The 20,541-nt window shown below is 50.1% G+C and overlaps 6 protein-coding genes across 6 annotated transcripts; 5 read left to right on the forward strand and 1 right to left on the reverse strand.

Annotated features, from left to right (window-relative positions):
- Positions 1–1,112: 1,112 nt before the first annotated feature.
- LTR84_006282 (uncharacterized protein) lies at positions 1,113–5,780 on the reverse strand (the record flags this gene model as incomplete). Its single annotated transcript, XM_064849843.1, has 1 exon — positions 1,113–5,780. The coding sequence occupies one exon, from the start codon at positions 5,778–5,780 to the stop codon at positions 1,113–1,115; it is 4,668 nt and encodes a 1,555-aa protein (XP_064703598.1).
- A 1,097-nt stretch (positions 5,781–6,877) lies between these two features.
- LTR84_006283 (uncharacterized protein) lies at positions 6,878–9,280 on the forward strand (the record flags this gene model as incomplete). The annotated part of the gene is made up of 1 exon (XM_064849844.1): positions 6,878–9,280. The coding sequence occupies one exon, from the start codon at positions 6,878–6,880 to the stop codon at positions 9,278–9,280; it is 2,403 nt and encodes an 800-aa protein (XP_064703599.1).
- Positions 9,281–10,043: 763 nt separating this feature from the next.
- Positions 10,044–11,006, forward strand: LTR84_006284 (uncharacterized protein; the record flags this gene model as incomplete). Its single annotated transcript, XM_064849845.1, has 1 exon — positions 10,044–11,006. One exon carries the CDS (start codon positions 10,044–10,046, stop codon positions 11,004–11,006), a length of 963 nt encoding a protein of 320 aa, XP_064703600.1.
- Positions 11,007–11,899: 893 nt separating this feature from the next.
- Positions 11,900–13,711, forward strand: LTR84_006285 (uncharacterized protein; the record flags this gene model as incomplete). Its single annotated transcript, XM_064849846.1, has 1 exon — positions 11,900–13,711. The coding sequence occupies one exon, from the start codon at positions 11,900–11,902 to the stop codon at positions 13,709–13,711; it is 1,812 nt and encodes a 603-aa protein (XP_064703601.1).
- A 2,321-nt stretch (positions 13,712–16,032) lies between these two features.
- LTR84_006286 (uncharacterized protein) lies at positions 16,033–18,032 on the forward strand (the record flags this gene model as incomplete). The annotated part of the gene is made up of 2 exons (XM_064849847.1): positions 16,033–16,367; positions 16,415–18,032. The coding sequence occupies 2 exons, from the start codon at positions 16,033–16,035 to the stop codon at positions 18,030–18,032; spliced, it is 1,953 nt and encodes a 650-aa protein (XP_064703602.1).
- An 820-nt stretch (positions 18,033–18,852) lies between these two features.
- LTR84_006287 (uncharacterized protein) lies at positions 18,853–19,818 on the forward strand (the record flags this gene model as incomplete). Its single annotated transcript, XM_064849848.1, has 1 exon — positions 18,853–19,818. The coding sequence occupies one exon, from the start codon at positions 18,853–18,855 to the stop codon at positions 19,816–19,818; it is 966 nt and encodes a 321-aa protein (XP_064703603.1).
- Between the last annotated feature and the right edge of the window lie 723 nt (positions 19,819–20,541).

Raw genomic sequence — 20,541 nt, forward strand, 5'->3', positions numbered from 1 at the left:
CGCACTACGCAGTGCGCGAATACCACGTCACACTGCTGTGGTTGATAGCTCTATCAGGACTGCGACCTGAAGATCATGCAAGGATCTCCTAATCCTTTCAAATTGTAACAGACTATCAGCACTTCGTCAATATTGAAGGTGCATCCAGCCAGGTGGTGGAAATAGACCTGAGATTCATACGAGGTAGTGTCGCGAGATTCAGCAGATGGAACCTACCAAGGTAGTCTTTCAACACATCTCAATCGATTTTGATAAATTGCTTCGTGCGGTCGTCGATAATGTAGATTTCTTGATTGATCTTCCTTGCATTCCGGGGACCTTGTACAGTCGTTGTAGATCGTGGCTGATCATAACGTCTCCCGATTCCCCGTCGTATCAAGGATGATCACTGGGGAGGAACCAAGGATCGCGATCTTCAAATTCAAGGGGCCGATCTGAAGACCATATCTCAAAATCGGATCAAATATCTATGATCAATACATTCCAAGGTTCTTACTTGTAGCTCTTGCCCTACAAGGCATTAATTACCTATCGATGCGTGACGGGAACTCGGCTCGTGGAGCACGCTGCCGTAAGGCAAGCCCCCAGACTCAGGCCCTTGAGAACAAGTGGCCCACTGGAGAACTCCAAGTCTAATGTGTCAGTGTACTGCATGCGATGAGGAGTATTACTAAAAGCGTAGTATGAGAGACAACTGTAGACTAAGAGGAAGCGGTTTGGCAGGAAACGGACCTCGTTCCCACCACTGTGTTCGCGGTGGTAGAGGACTAGGGCTAAGGGCACAGTCTGATCCGAACAGGACTTTAGTCCAGGCAAAGTCCTGCCGATCAGCTCAATTCTGCGTGCTTGAGATCTTTTTTCCTCCTCACCATAATGTTATGATCTGAATTGCGAAGAGGTCTGGCCAAGGTGGCTCCTTGACATAGCGGATATTAACAGGGCCGTGACTAGGTACGAAAGGCAACTTGTTCAGGATATCCTAGAATGCAGGTATAGTTATTTACAAAGTTGGCTACGAATAGTCCTATCCAGTATAATGACTGTATATATAAGAGTGGTATGCTCAGCGTATTTCTCTCTCGTCAGCGGGCGTCAGTGTCATTCAGCACTGGTCAGGCTGATCTTCCCCCAGGGCGACTGGTATTCACTTTCTCCCAAACGTCCTCAAACAACCTGAACTTCGGATGGTCGGTAAGCCGCAAATGCTTTCCAACCCCTTGGACATCGGCGCCATATTCGAGGAGCATTCTCGCCATGGACAGATAGTCATCATTTAGGCCCCCGTCAGGAATACCATAAACGATATCACTATGCAAAGCGACATGTAGTGCCGTTGGCCCGTGTGATGGATAGTTGAAAACATGACCGCGACTATCATCGACCTCATATTCGTCAGTCCTCGCATTGACATCCACACCCAATTTAAGCAGTCGCAACACTAGATCTTTCTGGCCGGTCAGAACGGCGAGATGAAGCGGTGCACCCGTCCACTTATCACCAATCCGAAGTCCGGTAGGCCGGTGCCAGTCATTAGCCCACTGTTTGGCTGCAGTATGTACAAGAGGCTGTCGCTGCTCGATAAGTTTGTCTACGATGCCCGCCCGTCGCTGGTAGATCGCATGGTGAAGAGCAGACCAACCATACCCATCCGTCGTCGCGCAGTCAGCTCCGGCGTTGATCAGTGCAACTGCGAAAGGTTCGTTGTCGAATGTTATGGCGGTTCTGAGAAGTTCAGGTATGTCTGGAGATTGGTGGTCAAGCTTTCCAGCAGCCCTCAGTGCTTCACAGACGCTGAAAAATATATCTTCTTGTGAATCGTTTAAGTCTTTCAAATGGCGAGTCCAGTGACTTTCGGGAATGGTATCACAAGCATTGAGGAGCAAGTGCCGTAACATTACGGGCTTTGAATGCCTAACAGCGCATGCGAGGAAGACGTCAAATTCGGACTCATCCTTCACAAATGGGTCACAATCGCGTTCCAAAAGTACCGCCGCGAGTTCTGCTGAATTCGAACAACGAGCAGCTGCGTGTAGCATTGTTTCTCTGAAACATTTCTTGTCCTGATCCGTGTCGATGACTTGGCGTGCCACACTGTCGAACGATTCAAGATCAAAGTCCTCACTGCTCATGGCCGTCCGTAGCCATTGCACAATGTCCATTCTCTCTGGTCTCAAGGAAGTGTTTCGTTCATCTTCGGGTTCCAGGCGGTGGGCGAGAATGAGACTCACGGCAGGGGCACATAACGCACCAACAGCATTGTCTAGTAGATTTATTGAGTCGCGGGGAAGCACAGCTCCGGCATCTGCCATGACTTGGAATATCTTCCAGTTGTTCATCTCAATCGCTAGAGACAACGGAGTATGTTGATTCAATCGATCAAGGCTGGACCAAAAATTCCTAGATTCGCGTCGGTCAAACTCAGCATTGAGAAGCATTGGACTAGATTTGAGCAGGATCAATGTGAGTAATCGTCTCAAATTCACGACATCGTGCTTATTGTCAGAACCCATGGCGAAGAAATGAAAACAATTCCTACCAAACTTGTCGATTTGGGACGCGTTGGCCCCAGAGTCCAGGAGTAGTTCAACACTATGTATATCACAGGTTTTTGCGGCAAGATGTATTGCCGAGACTCCATCGATATCTGTTTGATTGATATCGGGCCCCAAGCGATGCAACTTCTTTATAATCACCAAATCAGCGCTCTCGATTGCATAATGAAAAACGGAACGATTCTGCAGATCCAACGATTTCGTATCTGCATTTGCTGTGATCAGGCAGTCCACAATCTTGGCTCGAGAGTCCAGCACTGATATATCCTTGTGCCGGAGTCCACAGGCCAGCATAAGCGGTGTTTTCCCTTGATTGGCTCTCACTTGCCCGGTGGAATCATACATGGTGTATTCATCACGACGTTCATTGCTTTCCCCAATGCGAATATTGACATCAGCACCCCCATCAACCAAAGCTTCCAAAGTCTCCGCAAATCCGTTCAGCGCCGCCTGGTGGAGTGCCGTCTGGCCACGACAATCTTGAAGCGTAACATCTGCTCCGAAATGAAGCAGTATGCGAGCGTACTCAGGATTTTGTCGAAAGGCAGCTGCGTGTAGCGGTGATCTTTGGAGTCGATAATTCGGGTCAGCTCCGAGTTCCAGCAACAACTTGAGGCCCGAAATTTGATCGTCTTTAATTGCTGAATGAACTAGACGTCCCCTCCACTCGTGTTTGTTCTCCGGGATCGACTTTTCGGAAAAGAGATGCCAGCTCGGGCGCAGATAGCTCTCTATACCGTTCATTCTTTCAGCCTTATTCATCGTCCGCCACAAGTTACCGAGCGGAGGGTCAAAGCGCCCTGTGGTCCACAGAGCTTCAAAATCCGGCGTTCCGGTATCCATATGTGCATTGAGCAGGATTCCAAATATATCCAAGTCGTTCTCAGTTGCAGCGATCTCCAACAGCTTCTCCGAGGCCACAAGTTCCAGTGGTTCGCCGTTTTGATTCCGAGCTTTAGAGAGTGCTTGAGCAGGGTACTTTTGGGCGTGATGCAGCAACAGTATCTTCACAGACTCTGCCTCACCTCTGGAAACCGCCCAATGGAGAGCGGTCCACCCATTGCAATCCTTGGTAGTATGATCAGTGCCTCTCGACAAAAAGAGCTTCGTACCTGCGACATCGTGATAGAAGCTAGACCAGAATAATGGTGTCCATCCCCGCTCGTCTTGGGTATTTGGATCCGCTCCGTTGTCGAGCAGGACTCGACAGACCGCAAGATGACCATTGTGCGCCGCCCAATGCAAGGGGCGCCAACCTTGAGAGTTCCCCGTATTTGGATCCATTCCATCATCAACAATTAACCGTTTTGTAGTGTTAGTCAAGCCCCAGTATGCCGCAGCATGTAACTCGCTGTGTCTGCTCGGCACCAATGCGAAGACCTCTTCGGCGATTTGTCGATCCTGAAAATCGACTTGATAGAAGAGGGCAAGGAATGAATTGGCTCGGAGACTCTCGTTCTTAAGTATCTTGCATATGGACGAGTATAGCCGATCCTCAGCACCACTTTTGAGCATATGAACACCCCAGAACCGTGCAGCGTACCGGAGAAAAGGTGCTGTCTCTTGTCTGCGGATTACCTCGTCTATCGTAGAACACAATTCGTTTTGGAAGACTTTCATGCCGAGGTAGTTGAGAGAGGTTGAGGTGATATCGGTGTGGGCTTGCTGTATGGTCTCCTCGTTGTTGGTGAAATACTCATAAGCAGTTGAGTGAACCAACTCCAGAGAATTAAACTTCGGATTGAGAATGACCAGGCCTGCGCAAGTACGAAGTAAAGTAGGGAGTCGTGTCAGACTCTCTTCGTCAGCCTCTTCATCGCCTGGCTCCAGGGCTAGGGCATGTATAATCTCTTGTGGATGAAACGGCCTCTCCGCATTGACAATCCAAGAAATCAGTCGAAGTGTTAGAGTTTTCAGGTTGGTGTCTAGAGCCTTGATCCTTTCCAAGCTTGACATGTAGGCATCAGCCAGTGTTTTAGGCGAACGATCCAGAGCACGACGCATCTGTTTGATATTTGTACATGTGAGTAATCGATCTGCGATTAACTTTGCTAGGATGAACAAGCCATCAGCGCTGTTGACGAAATTGTCCACCAGGCTGTGAGATTCATTGATCGTATCAGCGAAGTCACTTTCTTGGAATCGGTTTATCACAAACTTTCGGATGTCTTCTTGATTGGCGAATAACTCAATGGCGGCTGCTTGATTAAAAGCGGTGCGGATATCGGGATGATCACGGCTGGTGACCAGTACCCTAAAATTAGACTTGACCAGAAACATGAGCCAGGATGCGACCATTTTCGGGTTCTCAACCTCATCTAATCCATCAAAGACAACGTATATAGGCCGATTCAAGGGCAATTGAGCCATGATATGCGCTAATTCCTTCGGCGTCGAGGAGCGTGAGGAGATAGAGTGCCGTTTTGCGTAAAGATAGGAGACAATCATGTCATCGCCCTGCTCCACAACCTGAGACAGCAAATCTTGAAGAATTACCATCTCAGTCTCTTGCTGTCGGCTAGCAAAATTGCAGAAATGATGCAGTACGTAGTACCTTTCTCCTTGATCCTGCATTTCGGAGAGGCTCTCAATCACAACGGAAGCTTGCGATGACTTGCCCACTCCAGGTGCTCCGTGACACCATAAAACAGAAGGGTTCGAATGGATCCAAGCCTGGTATTTTGCATGCCGCAGGAGCCACGTACCAGTTCCTAACAACGCATCGGGTTTCGATCTAAAGACTAGTGTCTCCTGACGAAGTGTCTCGAGGATCGCATCTCTACCCTGCCCTGTCTGCAGTGCCTCAACACCATTCAAAGTTGCAGCGGCAAGCGAAGAAGTGCTGGCAGCCACGTATCCGGCGAAAATTTCTCGAAATCGGTGTACATCTTCAACAGCTTTCCGCAGATCCTTCACTTCCAGCGGCCAGATAAATCTGCTCGTGTGCTTCTGTAGCTTTTTGAGTTGGTTGTCAAGCAGGCCATAACATTGCTGAACCGTGGCGTTGCTTGGCCGAGGAATATCGGCACCGAGATATTGCCCTGCACCGTTTAGTGCCTCTTCGAAGCGTAGCAAAATGTCTATCAGGGCGGATACTTCTGACAGGTATGCTTTCTGATTTTTAGTGGCGCGTCGGACGTCTTGAATATAGCCATATATGACTTGGGTGATCTGTGTTGAGATCGTAATAAGTCCTGCGATGCTCGCAGCAATACCTACACCTTCCATGGTGGCAAGAGAAATCCCGAGAAGCCTTTCTACCCTAATGTCCACGGTCCTATGCTTCAGCCTAAGAGGCGGAACATAGTTTTTGTCGGACAGATAGGATTGGGCTTCATAGTGTATGCGCAGTGCCTGAGGCGGAGCAGGGGCACAAGTGAGACGCCTAAACTACGAAGCGATTGGCTTAGCATGTCTCAGGCAGAATCAGAGATATATGGCGCGCAGCCTTGAGATCTGTGTGGCTGTTGAGGCGGTTTCTGGAGCCCTCGTCTTCTTTAGCGTAGTGAATGGTACTCCGTAGTGATTTCAAGAATGGCCGATAAATGGATTTTGGTCGTTGTTAATATTTAGATTCAACATTTGTCTACCATTGTCGGTCAATTCTAGCTTATCGGCGCTTAGGGTCGATTTTGGGACGTGGAGTGAGCCTCCAAACCCTGACCGGGGTTTCTGTAGCGTACGAAGTACTCAAAAGTTGCGCCCCCCGGCCGGGTCAGCACCACATCATATCAATTGTTGAACGAATGAATCAAGACGCTAGCCAACTCTCATCGAAATTTTAGCTCGAATCAACCTGGTTGTCGAGAGACTCGCAAGAGTAATCAAGTCTGGCTTAGACCGCTACTGATACTGTATTCGGCGTTCATGCATGTTGCAAGGGGTTGGCGAGTGAAATGACGGCCGAAGGGACTCTGGTACCTAGATGTCGGTGTCACATTTGGAAATCGTGAGTTTGCTACAAGAAGATCGAATTCCCACAATATGAAGGTAGAATTCCAGAGCGAGCAGTATAGACTCTGACAGATGCGCTTTTACTTAGAGCATGATGGTTAGCCTGAGAAGGCTATCCTCGTCATTTGCTGTGGTTAGTGCTGGTGACGACTTTATTTTATTCGGCACCACAAGAGAAGGGTGGAGCGAAAAGGGCTGCGGCGTACTACGGTGTACCACAATGCGGCCAGCCGCATTGTTTACTTTTTGACATCATCAACCAAAACACGCACGGCAGATATTTGTATCGTCATGCTAGAATCGCAAGCACCAACACCATCCCTTTAATGACCAATAACTTCTGCAGTGCTCACTAAACACCCTCACCCACAATGTCCATAGGTGAAGTCTTCGCAGACGCGCAGCGTTCCCTCGTTGGGCACAAGTCTTTGGTAAAACGGCTCAAACGACTCGAAAACAATCCAAACTTTGAAGCCAACATCAAACAATGCACTTTCCGCCTTCTCGAAGTTAGCAAATCCGAGCCCGCTGCGAATCGTGCCATTAAATTTCTCACCACATACTTTGAGAAAACTTCCGACGACTCGAACCAGATTCCATCAGCGATACTCCTTGCGCTACTCCCTTTCCTATGTGCGAAGGACAAGACTGTACGCTACAGAGCAACACAAATTGTGTCTCAGGTTCTCAGCGTATTGACGACGATAGATGATGATCTGTATAAGGTCATTCGACATGAGCTGATCAAGAGACTGAGAGACAAAGTTCCCGCAATAAGACTGGAAGCCGTCCTGGCTTTGGGTAGACTGGTCGAGAATGAAATGGAGGAGGACGACGAGGAACAGGATTCTGACGATGATGTGGCCCCAGGGCTGCTCGAGAAGCTACTGGATGTGTTACAGAATGATACAAACGCAGATGTTAGAAGAACCCTTCTCATGAACCTACCGGTCACACCCAAAACATTGCCATTCCTACTTGAACGAGCCAGAGATCGCGATGGCCCAACACGACGAGCACTCTACTCACGCCTACTCCCTTCCTTAGGAGATTTCAGACATCTTTCTCTGGCCATGCGGGAGAAATTACTGAGATGGGGTTTGAGAGACCGCGATGAAAAGGTTCGAAAAGCTACAGCCCGACTATTTCGAGAGCACTGGATCGAGGATTGCGCAAGAACGAGGCTAGAAGATTCTGAAGAGTCCAAAGAGAAGAAAGTCGGATTTCACGACCCTAGCATTCCAGCACTGGTTGAATTATTAGAAAGAATCGACACTCTGAATACGGGCAATGAAAGTGGCGTTGCACGGGATGCTATGAAGGAATTTTGGGCTGGTCGACCAGACTACCTCGATATCGTTTCATTCGATGATGAATTCTGGGACAACCTTACACCAGAATCAGCATTTATGGCTCGCACATTCAATGATTACTGTCACCAAGATTCCAACTACTATTCGATGATCGAGGAGAAAATGCCCGAGGTAACACGGCTAGGGTTCCATCTTCAAAAGCATATCAATGAGCTCCTTGGCAGGGTACAGGCTGCCAATGAAAGCGAATCAGACGATAAGATCGCTGAACAAGCTGAACAAGAATTCATTGTAGAGCAATTGCTTTATATTGCCCAAACACTAGATTATACCGATGAAATCGGCAGGAGGAAGATGTTCGCTTTATTGCGCCATGCACTATCCGCGGCAGACTTACCCGAGGAGTGTACTCGACTTTCCGTTGAAGCTTTACGGCTTGTCTGCAATTCTGACGAAGCTGGTGAACGTGAGTTTACCTCTGTCGTTCTTGAAGCCATTGCCGAGGTACATGACAATATTGCATCATCCGATGTCGAGGATGAAGAGCAGGGAGACGAAGAAGACAGCTTCGTTTCGGCCCGAAGTGAAGTCGATGGCGACGCGGACTCCACCCCCAAGCAAGCCAGCAAGAAGAACAAACACAACAAGAATCTTTCAGAAGAGGAGCAAGAAGCCAAAGCGATCAAAGAAATTGTGATCAACATGAAATGTTTGCACATTGCTCAGTCTATGCTTCAAAATGTCACCGGCAACCTACAAACCAACATACATCTTCGAACTATGCTCGACAGTCTTGTCATACCGGCCGTCCGATCCCATGAAGTCCTCATTCGCGAGCGTGGTGTGCAATGTCTCGGACTCTGTTGTTTGCTAGAGCCAAAACTTGCTGAGGAGAATATGCGTCTCTTCACACACTTACTGAAAAGAGGTCACGAAGCTCTGCAAATCATGGCATTGCAGATTCTCTGCGACATTCTTCTTGCGAAAGGGCCACCTACGCCGACGCCCACCACCAGTAGCGATGATCCAAATATTACATCAGCAAGCGATCCTGAAGCAACAGAGATCACCAGTGCCACCACTCAACTTCTCGCTCCTTTCATCAAAGCTCTCTCGACAACGTTTCCAGAAGAAGTTCGCTCTACGGCCACGAGCAGTCTGTGCAAGCTGATGCTCTGTGGTTTCTACAAGGGCAACGAAGAACTGTTTGACCAGATCCTCGAGCGGGCAATGCAAACAGGAGCCAAAGGTTGGGAATTACTTGAAAAGGTCAAGAACGCTGTGCAGGTTGAGAGAGAGAAAGAAATGGAAACTGAGAAGGAGAAGGAGAGAAATGATGACGGGTTTGGTGCTCTACGAATGTCTTCAGGTCATGCCCTGGGACTGAGGCCTAGTACCAGTGGTAGCGAAGGATTCGCGAATGGAAGTGCTAGAGTCAGTGCGGAGGGTGTCGATACGTGAAGTTATGAACATGCGTGATTTTCGTTCTTATGCACGACCCCTTGGTTTTAACTATAGCCTTATGCCACAGTATCAAGATAGCGACCTACCTCATGAATGGTGCGATATACGCTTTCCATCTTACAATGATTGAATCATGCCACCCGTCGTGTCAGGAATTGGCCATGCAGATCATTCGCAATGCTCCAGTTTTGCTGTGCCTTGCGTTCTTCGGAAGCAATTCCACACCCTGAAAAGTCAAAAACCCATGCTGGGCGTTGGAGCAGTTAGTTTCACAGCTTCCCTCCCCTCGGCGGAGATAGCCTTAGTGCCGTTGTGGATTATCTACCGAGGTGGACCGGACCGGTTGTATCAGTAGTATCAATGTCGGGGTTTACTGGATTTATTGGACTGGAGCTGAACAATATAAAGACAGCGGCATTCTCCAATTTGGCGAAAAGTATCTTGCAGAATCTGAGAGACCTGTGGTTTGCTAGAGATATCGACCAATATCATTCCAATTTCTTGATATTTTATTTATATTGATACCCAGGCGCCAACAACCCGAGGTCACATAGAGGCCTGCAGAAAACGACACCTCATATCATAGAACAATCAACCAGATCCCACCAGTAAAAATGAGTCTCTACCAAAATCTAGGCAAGTCAGGCCTGAAGGTCTCCCGCGTAATTCTGTAAGTCTACCCTACCAACCCGACAACCCACCAATCCAAACATCCCATCAGATTTCCAGGGACTGACAAGAGAAATCCCCCAGCGGAGCAATGAGCTACGGGACACCAGACTGGCAAGGCTGGGTGCTCAACGAAGAAGACTCACTCCCCTTACTAGAATACGCATACAAAGCCGGAATACGCACATGGGACACAGCGGACGTGTACTCGCACGGGCAATCGGAGCAGATCATCGGCAAAGCGATCACCAAGTACCAGATCCCGCGGGAGAACCTGGTGATCCTGAGCAAATGCTATTTCGGGGTGACGCCGGACGTACCGGGGAACGCCATCTCGGTGAGCAGCGTCAACGACAACGAAATGCTGAACCAGGTGGGGCTGAGCCGGAAGCACATCCTGGACGCGGTGGACAAGAGCGTGGCGCGCCTGGGCACGTACATCGACGTACTGCAGATCCACCGGCTGGACCGGTCGGTGCCGCGCGAGGAGATCATGCGCGCGCTGAACGACGTCGTCGAGTCTGGAAAGGTGCGCTACATCGGCGCCTCCAGCATGGCCGCCTGGGAGTTCCAGGAGCTCCAGAATATCGCGGACCGCCATGGCTGGCACAAGTTCATCTCCATGCAGAACTATTATAACTTGATCTACCGCGAGGAGGAGAACGAGATGATCCCCTATTGCAACCACACGGGCGTCGGGTTGATCCCGTGGTCGCCCGTCGCCAGAGGCGCGTTGACCCGGCCGTTTCAGAGTCGAGACACCCTGCGAGAGAAGACGGATAATTACCTCAAGGTGTTGGTGCGGTCGAGGGACGACAAGGTCGATGAGGAGATCATTGGACGGGTTGAGGAGGTCAGCAAGAAGATTGGGAAGAGTATGGCTCAGGTGGCGATTGCGTGGGCTTTGAGCAAGAAGGATGTTTGTCCCATCGTTGGGCTGAACAAGCCGGAGAGAATCGACGAGGCTGTCGAGGCGACAAAGATTAAGTTGGACGATGAGGATATCAAGTATCTGGAGGAGCCATATCAGCCCAAGAAGCGACAGGGGTATTGATTGAGGCATTACTGTCTAGACTTGGTGCACGAGATCTACGACGACTTGGATGAGCGGACGAGATTAAACATACAATACTACTACAGCTTGACAACCCACAGGGCGAGCAATTTTCTTATAGGGAAGAACAATATCAAACTGAGTCAGGCGACAAGGCTGTGACAGCTTGTGGTTTGCTGCAAATGAGTCCATCCAAACACCCGTTTGTGTGAATATCAAAGCTGTTTGCCACCACAAATCCTTCCAAGTGTATTCTCACTTCACTTTCACATCAAGTGAAGTTGCACCACTGCCTCGTAGTCTATATCTTTGACTACCGGCTGATCTACTGTGCCGTCATCCTCTTTATCTCCCACCCTCACCGTCGCGACCAACATCATCCACAACTAGCCTTCTGGTCTCCTGAAACCCACGGCTCTTACTCATTTCCTCACATATCATCCCTTCAAAAGTGTAAGTTCACCACTAATCTCTTTTCTCGTCGTCTCATCAAGACGCGGTGTTCATTAATTTCATTCTCTTCATCCTCCTTGTCCCGCGCATCCCCTTTTTCTCTTCTTGATTGATCCGCCCGGGCAACATCAAGGCCCTGTCTCTAGATCTCACAGCGTCGCAACTGACGACTAGTGCCTAACTTCCAGAGTCTCTCGGCGTTGGTTGCGCAAATTATCCCTTCTCACTTCATATAACCTGGCTCATTGCATGATCACTAACTACCAGGGTGACCTCAGACGTCACTGCGCCGAGACCAGAATTCTCACTGTCTTCCAGTTTATTCTCGGCGTTGCATACTCAATTTATCCTGCCTTGGATTCACAAAGGTAAAACCCTACTAGCCCTGGCACTCACCCTGAAGACTAACAAGTATCGGCATAGCGATCTCTTTTGACACAATGTCTGACGTCGAGTTCAGTGAGAGTGAGAATCGTGGTGATCTCAGTTCTCTGGATTCAGATGAGTCGGCCGACTCTGAACATTTCATCCCTCCTTCCCAACGATTCTTCAACCGTCATAACGAAAAGGAACGCCGCATTGATGAGGCACATGAATATCTCACTCTGAAGCACATCCCCGCCTCTATTTTCGAGGATACCTCAGACGAAGAACCACTTCCCACAACTTCTAAGCGCACCAACTTTCTCACCAACCAGTATCACTCCGTTGTCTTCCCCGGTAAGAAAATTCCGGTCAAAAAGTACAGTAAATCCAAGAAGGCCAAGAACAGCAATCGAGGTGAGGTTCAGCTTCAGAAGAAAGAACTTGCCCCTGCCATGCTTGTTGAATGTCCTCTCCCTGGTGGTGAAGCAGTCACCGTGGTCACTGATCCTGTTGAGCGTGCAAGCTGGGGCCCATTGACCAGAATCGAAGCCACCAAAAAGGCCAGAGATATGGTCAAGGATTGGAATATCGCAGTTGCAACCGCCGGAATGAAAGACTCCAAGAGAGACGAAAAGAATAAAGCCAAAGTCACCCCACCTTCAAAAGTTCAAGGTGACGAAAAGACCAACAAGGACGATGAGACTGAACATCCCACCTCTCAAGCCGAGACCGACGTTTCAAACTTGAGAGCACGATACCTTTCACCACCCCCTCCAACACCCCCTGAAGCAATCTTCCATGCAAGATTGTCAATGCCTACTCTGCCAAACTTGCATCTCAGTTCTGACCCTGAGGAAGTTGAGCGTTACCGTGTTGAGAGAGCCAAGGACCCAGTCTCATTCGACAAAGAGACACGTAACATCAAACGCAACCTTGTCGATCTGAAGATTGCACGTGGTGGAAAATCCTCCTTGCTCCAGAATGAATACACTGTCGAGCTTGCGTGCAGAGAGGATGCAGTCATGGCTGAGAAATGGGCCAGTGGAAAAGTTGCTTCAACCAGATCTAGGTCAGATACCACCGGCGCGGCTGCTGTCGAGATTGCAGATCAGGCTGTTATGAGAGGTGGTGAAATAGAGGAACCCTCCGCCGTTGCGAAGGTCTTCCGAAGCGCCAAGGATAAGCTTACGAGCATTGCAGGTTTGCAAAACCAGGGAGCAGAATTGAAGGAGGAGATTGGAAATGTTGGCAAGAAGGACTCGACCGACTCGACCGAGACAGCAAAGGGAGGAATTCAGGATGAAAAGAACTTTGGTACTACCGCCACGGACATGAAGGCTGCTCGCAACGAGCTCAAGGCAAAACTCAAGTCTTTCGACCTACCATCCCACGTTGGCAAAGTTATCGCGTCTGGTATGGTTCGTCATCAACACTCTGAGAAACGAGAAATTACACAGCTTGGTGAGAAGCGTACTGTCACAACCTGGATTCAAATCGAAGAGGTATATGAGGTCCCTGCACCCAGTACTTTGACCTGGAAAGATGTGGCCATAGCTGTCGAGCAGGAGGAATATGATGAAGATGAAGGCAAAGGAAACAAGAAGGGTCTGAAGTACAAGAACGATAAAGCCAAACGCCACTCTCGATCGGCTGTCAGTGGCAAGCAGCGAAAGACCGAAGACGTTTCTTCTGACTCTGACGACTCTGACGACTCTACCCAGAGCTCAACAAGCGATGAGCAAACTCGCACTGAAAGCCTTTTGGAAGCTCTATCTCGTTCTGACAAGCTCAACGAACAAGGGATCAGTGCATTGGCACACGACCTGAAGCGCGTCTTGACTACGCTCAGAGGAAATGGTCAACTCAAGGTCGAGGAAGAAGGTTGAGCCCCCAAGTCAGACTGAGGAGATGGCTGCTCAAGGGCAGGATTGGTGCTACGCGGAACAGAGTTAGCTGTAAGGTAAAAAACAAGGGCGTTATGGGCTGAAAATGCATTGCCAGTGACACAAGGGATGGCTGAGCTGACACGCAAATCGAATTTGCAATATGAACCAAATGTGGGTTGCCATGAATGGCTGAACATGGAGCTTAGGATGCGGAGCAACAGAACACCCGTTCAGCTTTCATGTACCGACTGGATAGCCGATGACAAGATCAGCAGATGGATCAATCACCATCAGGTTGGGTTGCCTAGTGTTGTGATTCTTGCGAATGATCACTTGCAGAATTCCACATTGCAAGGCAGCTGTGGTCCGCAAGTCAGTCGACAAAAGTGGCGCTTTCAGGTGGCTGTGTCACGGCCTGGACTTAGGTGCTACTCAGTTTCCGTCCTAGGTAGCGAACAAAACAACCTGAAAAGCCACACCGTTCAACGTAATGGTGATAAATCCGTAAGGCTGATTTGGGAAGTCTCGGTCACTGGTAGCCTGGTAGGATGGGAGAGAGCCGTCATCTCCTGCGCGAACACGGCGATGACTTAGACTGTGTAGATCACCGGGGCCCTCACTGGGACAGCTGCTGTACTTACTGGACAGCAGGCCTGATCAGGTAGCGGGATGCAAACGTGGAGAGAACTAAAACCTGAGGTCTGAATGAAAATGCTAATTGTGCAAATGATTCGTGTGAATTTGTACGGATATGGGGTTTACATGGGAAGGAAGATGTTGCCCCTTGCAAGCTTGCCTGGGTAGCCTCAGGAAGCTACCGACACTTATCCGTACCTACCTATACATACTCATTTGGGTCTGAAGTTCATGCCTATTCCGGAGGTTCTTGGGGTTGAAACGGGGAGGTGCAGGTGCAGCCTACCTACTGAGCCTCATCGGACCGGGTTTCTAAGCACAAATACCGATTGTCAAATTGTCAATGGACCGGTGACACAGAACTTTTCAAGCGCCAGAGGCATGTTTCACGGCTCAAGGCTGAGTGTGCGTGTAGGTACATTTGACATCTGTATCTCGTAACAAGGAGTCGAGACCACAGCCCTACGAGTACCTAGGTAGTATCACGTTACGAGTACGAGTCACAAGGCGCTGACTAGAGAAGTATCGATGGGAGGCCTGGAAGGCTGCAACACCAGTCGCGAGGACGGGTGAACAGCCGAAGTACGAGCTCCCTAAGCCCAAAGCACCTTCAATCTCCCCAAGCGTGCCCCCGTCAAGCGTATCACTACCTAGGTAGGTTGGTAGGCCTGTGGTGCCTGGATCGATCAAATCTCGCTCCCAAAGTTCGGGCCGCCAAGACCAGTGCGAGCGGGATCTCTGGGGGCCATTCTATGATAATTGGTGGTGCCCAAATGCCTAATGCCACCTCACCAATCGAGATGGTATGATTATCACCCTTGAAACGGTTGTGTCCGCTGTGCCAAGACCTTCGGGTTACTCGACTGGGGCCTCCCGCATCGTGCAAGTTCTATTTTTTGCCTATCCGTGCCCGTCAATAATTAATGGTTTCGAAGGTTCGCTGGAAGGATTTATTGAACAACTCCATTTTGCGGGAAATAGTGTCACATAGTGTATTCTAGTGGTTGATAGCTATTTATCAACAAGGAATAGTGGACACAATCGTCCCCTGGATGGCCTATCAGACAAGTCACGCTCGATACGTGCTCGTTCAGACCCGGGAACCCACCGAAAGTCACAACAGCTTGAGGATGTTCCAAGCATCCTTTGGTCTTGGAAGTTGCATCACATTATCAAGTCAAGGGCCAGACACCTGTCAGGCTGGTCCCTAGGTATTCACATTCGCCACTCCAAGCCCGCATACTCCGTCGTCTGTACACGTACCAAGGTCGCATTACTCCAGACCGTTACACACTGGCAACAATGAAACTCCCGCGTTCCTTCTTTCAGCCGCCAAGGCTGTGGCGCGAAGTTGCTCTGCATGAGCCGTGGGCTATGTTGAATCCTTCTTAATTTGACTCTCGCTGCCCATGGCTCCGCCAAAGCTACCTAGGCAGACTCGGGGAATGGGGCTCTTCATATAACAAGGTCACTTGGTCCCGTTGGATGAGTAACGAGACGTTTTTTTCTCTCCCGCCCTTTGTCGCCAACATCATAACTTGAACCTCTCTTCAGGTTCTTTTTCTTATTCAATCATTCGAAGTTGACACTGACCTGACCTGATCCAAGGCGGGCTTTTTGGAGTTTTGGTTCTCTGGAAGAACACGTCCCCCCTTCTCCTTCATTCCCGGATTAGTCATTGCAGGATGATCCCCATTGTATTGGGCTTGGCAGCCAGCCTCAGCGTCGCTTTTGCACAAGAATGTCCTGCTGGATATGCTCTCAATACTGGCAAATTGCCAGACAAACAAACGTTGGATTGGGTGGCGTGCCCTGTCGACGATGAACCCACTCTAGAATGTGCAACCCTACTTGTTCCCATCGACTATAAGAATCCTGACGTTGGACTCTTGACACTTCCCGTCGTTCGTGTCCCGGCAGCCAACGCTACTGGTAATGCCAAATCTATTATTTGGAACCCCGGTGGCCCTGGTGTTGCTGGCATTGCCAACTTTATCGGACAAGGTGAAGCACTCGTCACGTAAGTCACCTGGTTGGACCATTGTACATGCTTGCTGACATACACAGATTGGCTGGTGGTGGCTATAACCTTGTGACACTTGATCCTCGAGGAACTGGTTTCACAATTCCCTACACGTGTCCCACCGTGGATCCAGAGGAAGGTTCCTCGTTACCACTAGAGACTGATGCTGGACTAAACGCCACCTTCGTCACCAATGTTAACCAGGGAAACCTTTGCGGCGAAGAAGAATACAAGCTTGCAGGTGAGCTTGTCGGTACTGCTTTTGTCGCTCGCGACATCGACTCCATTGCCCAAGCCTTGAATGAGGACGGCATGATCAGATACTGGGGTTTCTCATACGGCACTTTACTTGGATCCACGATTGCAGCAATGTTCCCCGAGAAGATCGATCGCATGATTCTGGACGGCAACATTAATCCAACTGACTATTATCATGGTACAAATGAGGAATCAGTCGACGATGTGGACGCCGCTCTCCTCAACTTCTTCGAAACTTGTGTCGAGGCAGGCCCTACCTTCTGTGCCCTCGCCGATGGAGTCTCCACAGGTCAAGAGCTCAATGACGCCTTCATGGCGGTTGTAGAAGGTCTCAAAGACGGATCCGTCACTGTCTCTGTAACCGATTCTAGCGGCGATCCGGTCGAATTTGGTTACGCCCAGCTCGTCAACCAAATCTACCCAGTCCTCAAAAGTCCACGTCAATTCCCCGATGCAGCAGAGCTTATATCGGTGGTGTATGCGAGTGCCAGGACCGCTTCAAACCCAGGGCGATTGATTCGACGTGAAGTATTTGATCCTCTCGCTGCAAATAGTATCGATCCACCTCAAGCCTTGAACGCGATTACTTGCGGCGACTGGGATGATTATGACGGTACCTTGGCAGATTTTAAAGAGTGGCTTGGTCTATATCAAGAGCGGAGTAAATTCGGCGGTGACCAGTTGATCAGCATTCTCTACGGATGTGCAACCTGGCAGGTCAACGCGAGGGAGAAATACTCCGGACTGTTCACAGGCGTTGAGACCAAGACTCCTATCCTCTTCATCAATGGTCCTTTCGACCCCGTGACGCCATTCAGTTCAGCCAAGAATTCCAGCTCTGGATTCGTTGGGAGCGCTCTTCTCCAGACCATGGGAGCAGGACATTGCTCTTCAGCACAACCTTCAACATGTGTCCAATTGAAAGTGGCTTCTTACTTCAAGACTGGCGTACTGCCAGATACGTCAGAGATTTGTTATCCCGACAAGGCCGCTTTCTCTGGAGCGATTGTGCAATCTGTCAACGGCACCAATATCGGCCCGGAGACGAACTCCACCGACAGAGCTGTGGGAGATCTCGGAGTAGACGACGACTTCGCCGCTGCGGTGGCTGGTCTTCCCAACCTATTAGGCAAGCGCGACAACGTTGTGTATCCCGCAGCGTTACAACATGTGAAGCGTGATGTGTACCAGGTGCTGAAGGAACGACAGGCGAGCTCGGCTACGGCAACGGCGACGTTGATCCCGGCCACTTGCACTCCCACTGCTGGAGGCTCGGGATCCTCCGGTTCATCGAGCTCAAGCGGAGGCGGAAATAACAATGGTGCCTCTCAATTGCTCTCAGTCAGCCATATCTGGAGCGTTGTTGGTGTCGTGGGCTTTGCGTTGTTGGGCGCTTGTTTGTAGAGAGATACCATGCCCTCTTGTTTTACCTCAAAAGGCACATTATTTGCATTAACCTGGCGGCATCAAAATGGTCTTGGGAATGGATTCACCATGAACTTGTTATTACTACCCTTCTGAATAAATTGACAGGATATTTTTTATTGCATGATTGCCTCAATATCCTCAACTTGACATCGTGTTCTTAAAGGACCTTGGATTAGCCTCACGAACACGACTACACCTCTTCGTACTCGGACCGGCCCATTGCTGTCGTCTGCAGTCACTGTAGTGTCACGCTTACGAAGTAGCTGTTGGAGGAGACGCAAGAAGGACAGTGCAGATCTTTCAGCCGAGGCTGCCCAATGGCTGTTGCCACCACATCAGTGGCTGAGATAATCACGACTCGTAGTCCGTTGAGGAAGCCTTAGAGAGGGCCTCCAAGGGCCTTCCCCACCAAGTGACACTTTGGAATTGGATCCCCGCGTCTCTTCTGCCTGTGCCATAGTCCGGGTCTCTCTCCAACTCATCATTTGCCTCCCTGTCCACAAATTCAAAGTCCTCATGAAAGTCCGCCACCTGCTTCGAGAACGGACGTGTTCGCTAAACAATTGACTGCGCCTCCTTCTGTCCTTACCACGAATACCGACTACCAAGCCCTCGACTCAACTTCACCCATAAGTCCATCTTCTTCACCCTCTCCTCTTTATCTTGCCTTCCCTTCGTCTTTCCAACCATTCAACGAGGACTTACCTGGCTTTCATACAGCCACCAGAGAAACACCTCAAGCCAGCCATAAAGGCTCCCTCTCTTTCCCTCAATATCACAATCTCGTGCCACAAACATGGCGGAACCAACAAACGAGCAACAAACCTCTCAGATCCCTTCACCCCTCCAGACACAAAACCTCTCCTTGACCGCATCTCCGCCGCTCTCCGCCAGCCCAACAACGCCCTCACCAACCCTCTCACATAAACGCTCCCGATCACCCTTATCCATCGACCTCTCCAACATCCCACCCCTTCAGCAACCCGCACCTCCCTCCAACACTCTGCTGATAACTCGCCTCGACGATTCCAAAATCTTCCACCCAGCCTCAATAGCCACGATCCGGGCGCACATAAATGGCATTGCCCCACTTAACTCATTCTCCCCACTGAAATCTATGCACCGGATCATCTGCTCCTTCTACGACGTAAACTCCTGCATCGCTGTCCGACAGGCCATCGACGGCACGCCGTTCCTCGGCGGCAGCGTCGCGAAATGCTACTTCGGCGAGCCCACACCCGTTGGCGACGAGAAGATGAAATACCTGGAACGGCCAGATGCAGGACGACTATTCTTTATCAGCCCTCCGCCTTCCCCGCCTGTAGGCTGGGAAATGAAGAGCGAAGACCCGCCGAACAAGCAAGTCCACGCCGACGACCTAGCAGCGCAGTTGGAGAAACTCGGCGGTCGCCTCCAATCACTCGACGACTCCAACGACCAAGAGGACGACATGAAGCAATACTCGGCCGAAGAGCTGGCCAAAGTGAAAGCGGGCAGCCACGCACACACACGCTCAGCCGCCGCGGCGAGAAGTCTAGCCGAGCAGTCCCCTACGACTGGATCCTCGTCGCCGCGCAAAGGCCACCGCAGCCGTAGTTCAACACTGATCTACGACCCGAAAGCGCACGGCGACAGCCCCGCGCTACCGGCGGTGATGCTGGAGACGGAAGACGACTCGGAGGTCGAGCTGGACGATGGCGGTCCCTCGAAGAAAATCCTCGCACATACTGAACGTCCGCCTGTTGAGTTGATGCAGGATTGATTTTAACCTGTCGCGTAGAGCACTTGTTGGTTCTCAAAATGGGTTTGGAAGGGTACGCTCCGCTTGCTCGGAGCAATTGCGGGCCATGAGACAGAATGAAGAAGGGACATCTTTTGCAGAGTTATGTCATGTGGGAGTTCCAGGAGTTCGTGCAGCGCAGTGCAGTGCATGGGGACACCACCAGCACTTAGTTCGGGCGTTTGGACGGAGACCGAGAAGTCTAGTTGATTATCCATTGACCTGAAGCCGAAATGACAGTAGACACATCACACCTGTCGCGATATGTGCCAAAAAAAAAGGACAACGTGTGTTGCATTATTGGCACATATCATATCCCTTTTACTCGTCTCATCACTATGTACATTTAGCGTAGATACCTCGGTCTGTTTGGATAGTCCAGAATGGATTCATTGAGATCAAATCACCATCACCATCACCATCATCACCGGGGACACCCGTCAGCTGCAGGCCACAGTATGGACCTCAAGTATGCGTAGACACCGAGACCGGAAAACAAAAGCATTGCGATCAAACGAGTCAAAGTGAAAAAAACACCGATTTGTCTCCAAAAACACCGCCGTCTATAGTTGTAAACGCCATCGGGTAGTGTATATATCCAAGGTCCCGACCTGGGAACAAACACGCCGCAACCTCCGCAAAATCGCCGGCTTGCTTTGAACGCGCACATCCCCACCCCCACCCCCCCCCCGAAGTCCACACCGA

Source organism: Exophiala bonariae (assembly GCF_035927105.1).
Source record: "Exophiala bonariae strain CCFEE 5792 chromosome Unknown scaffold_23, whole genome shotgun sequence".
Classification (NCBI taxonomy): Eukaryota; Fungi; Ascomycota; class Eurotiomycetes; order Chaetothyriales; family Herpotrichiellaceae; genus Exophiala; species Exophiala bonariae.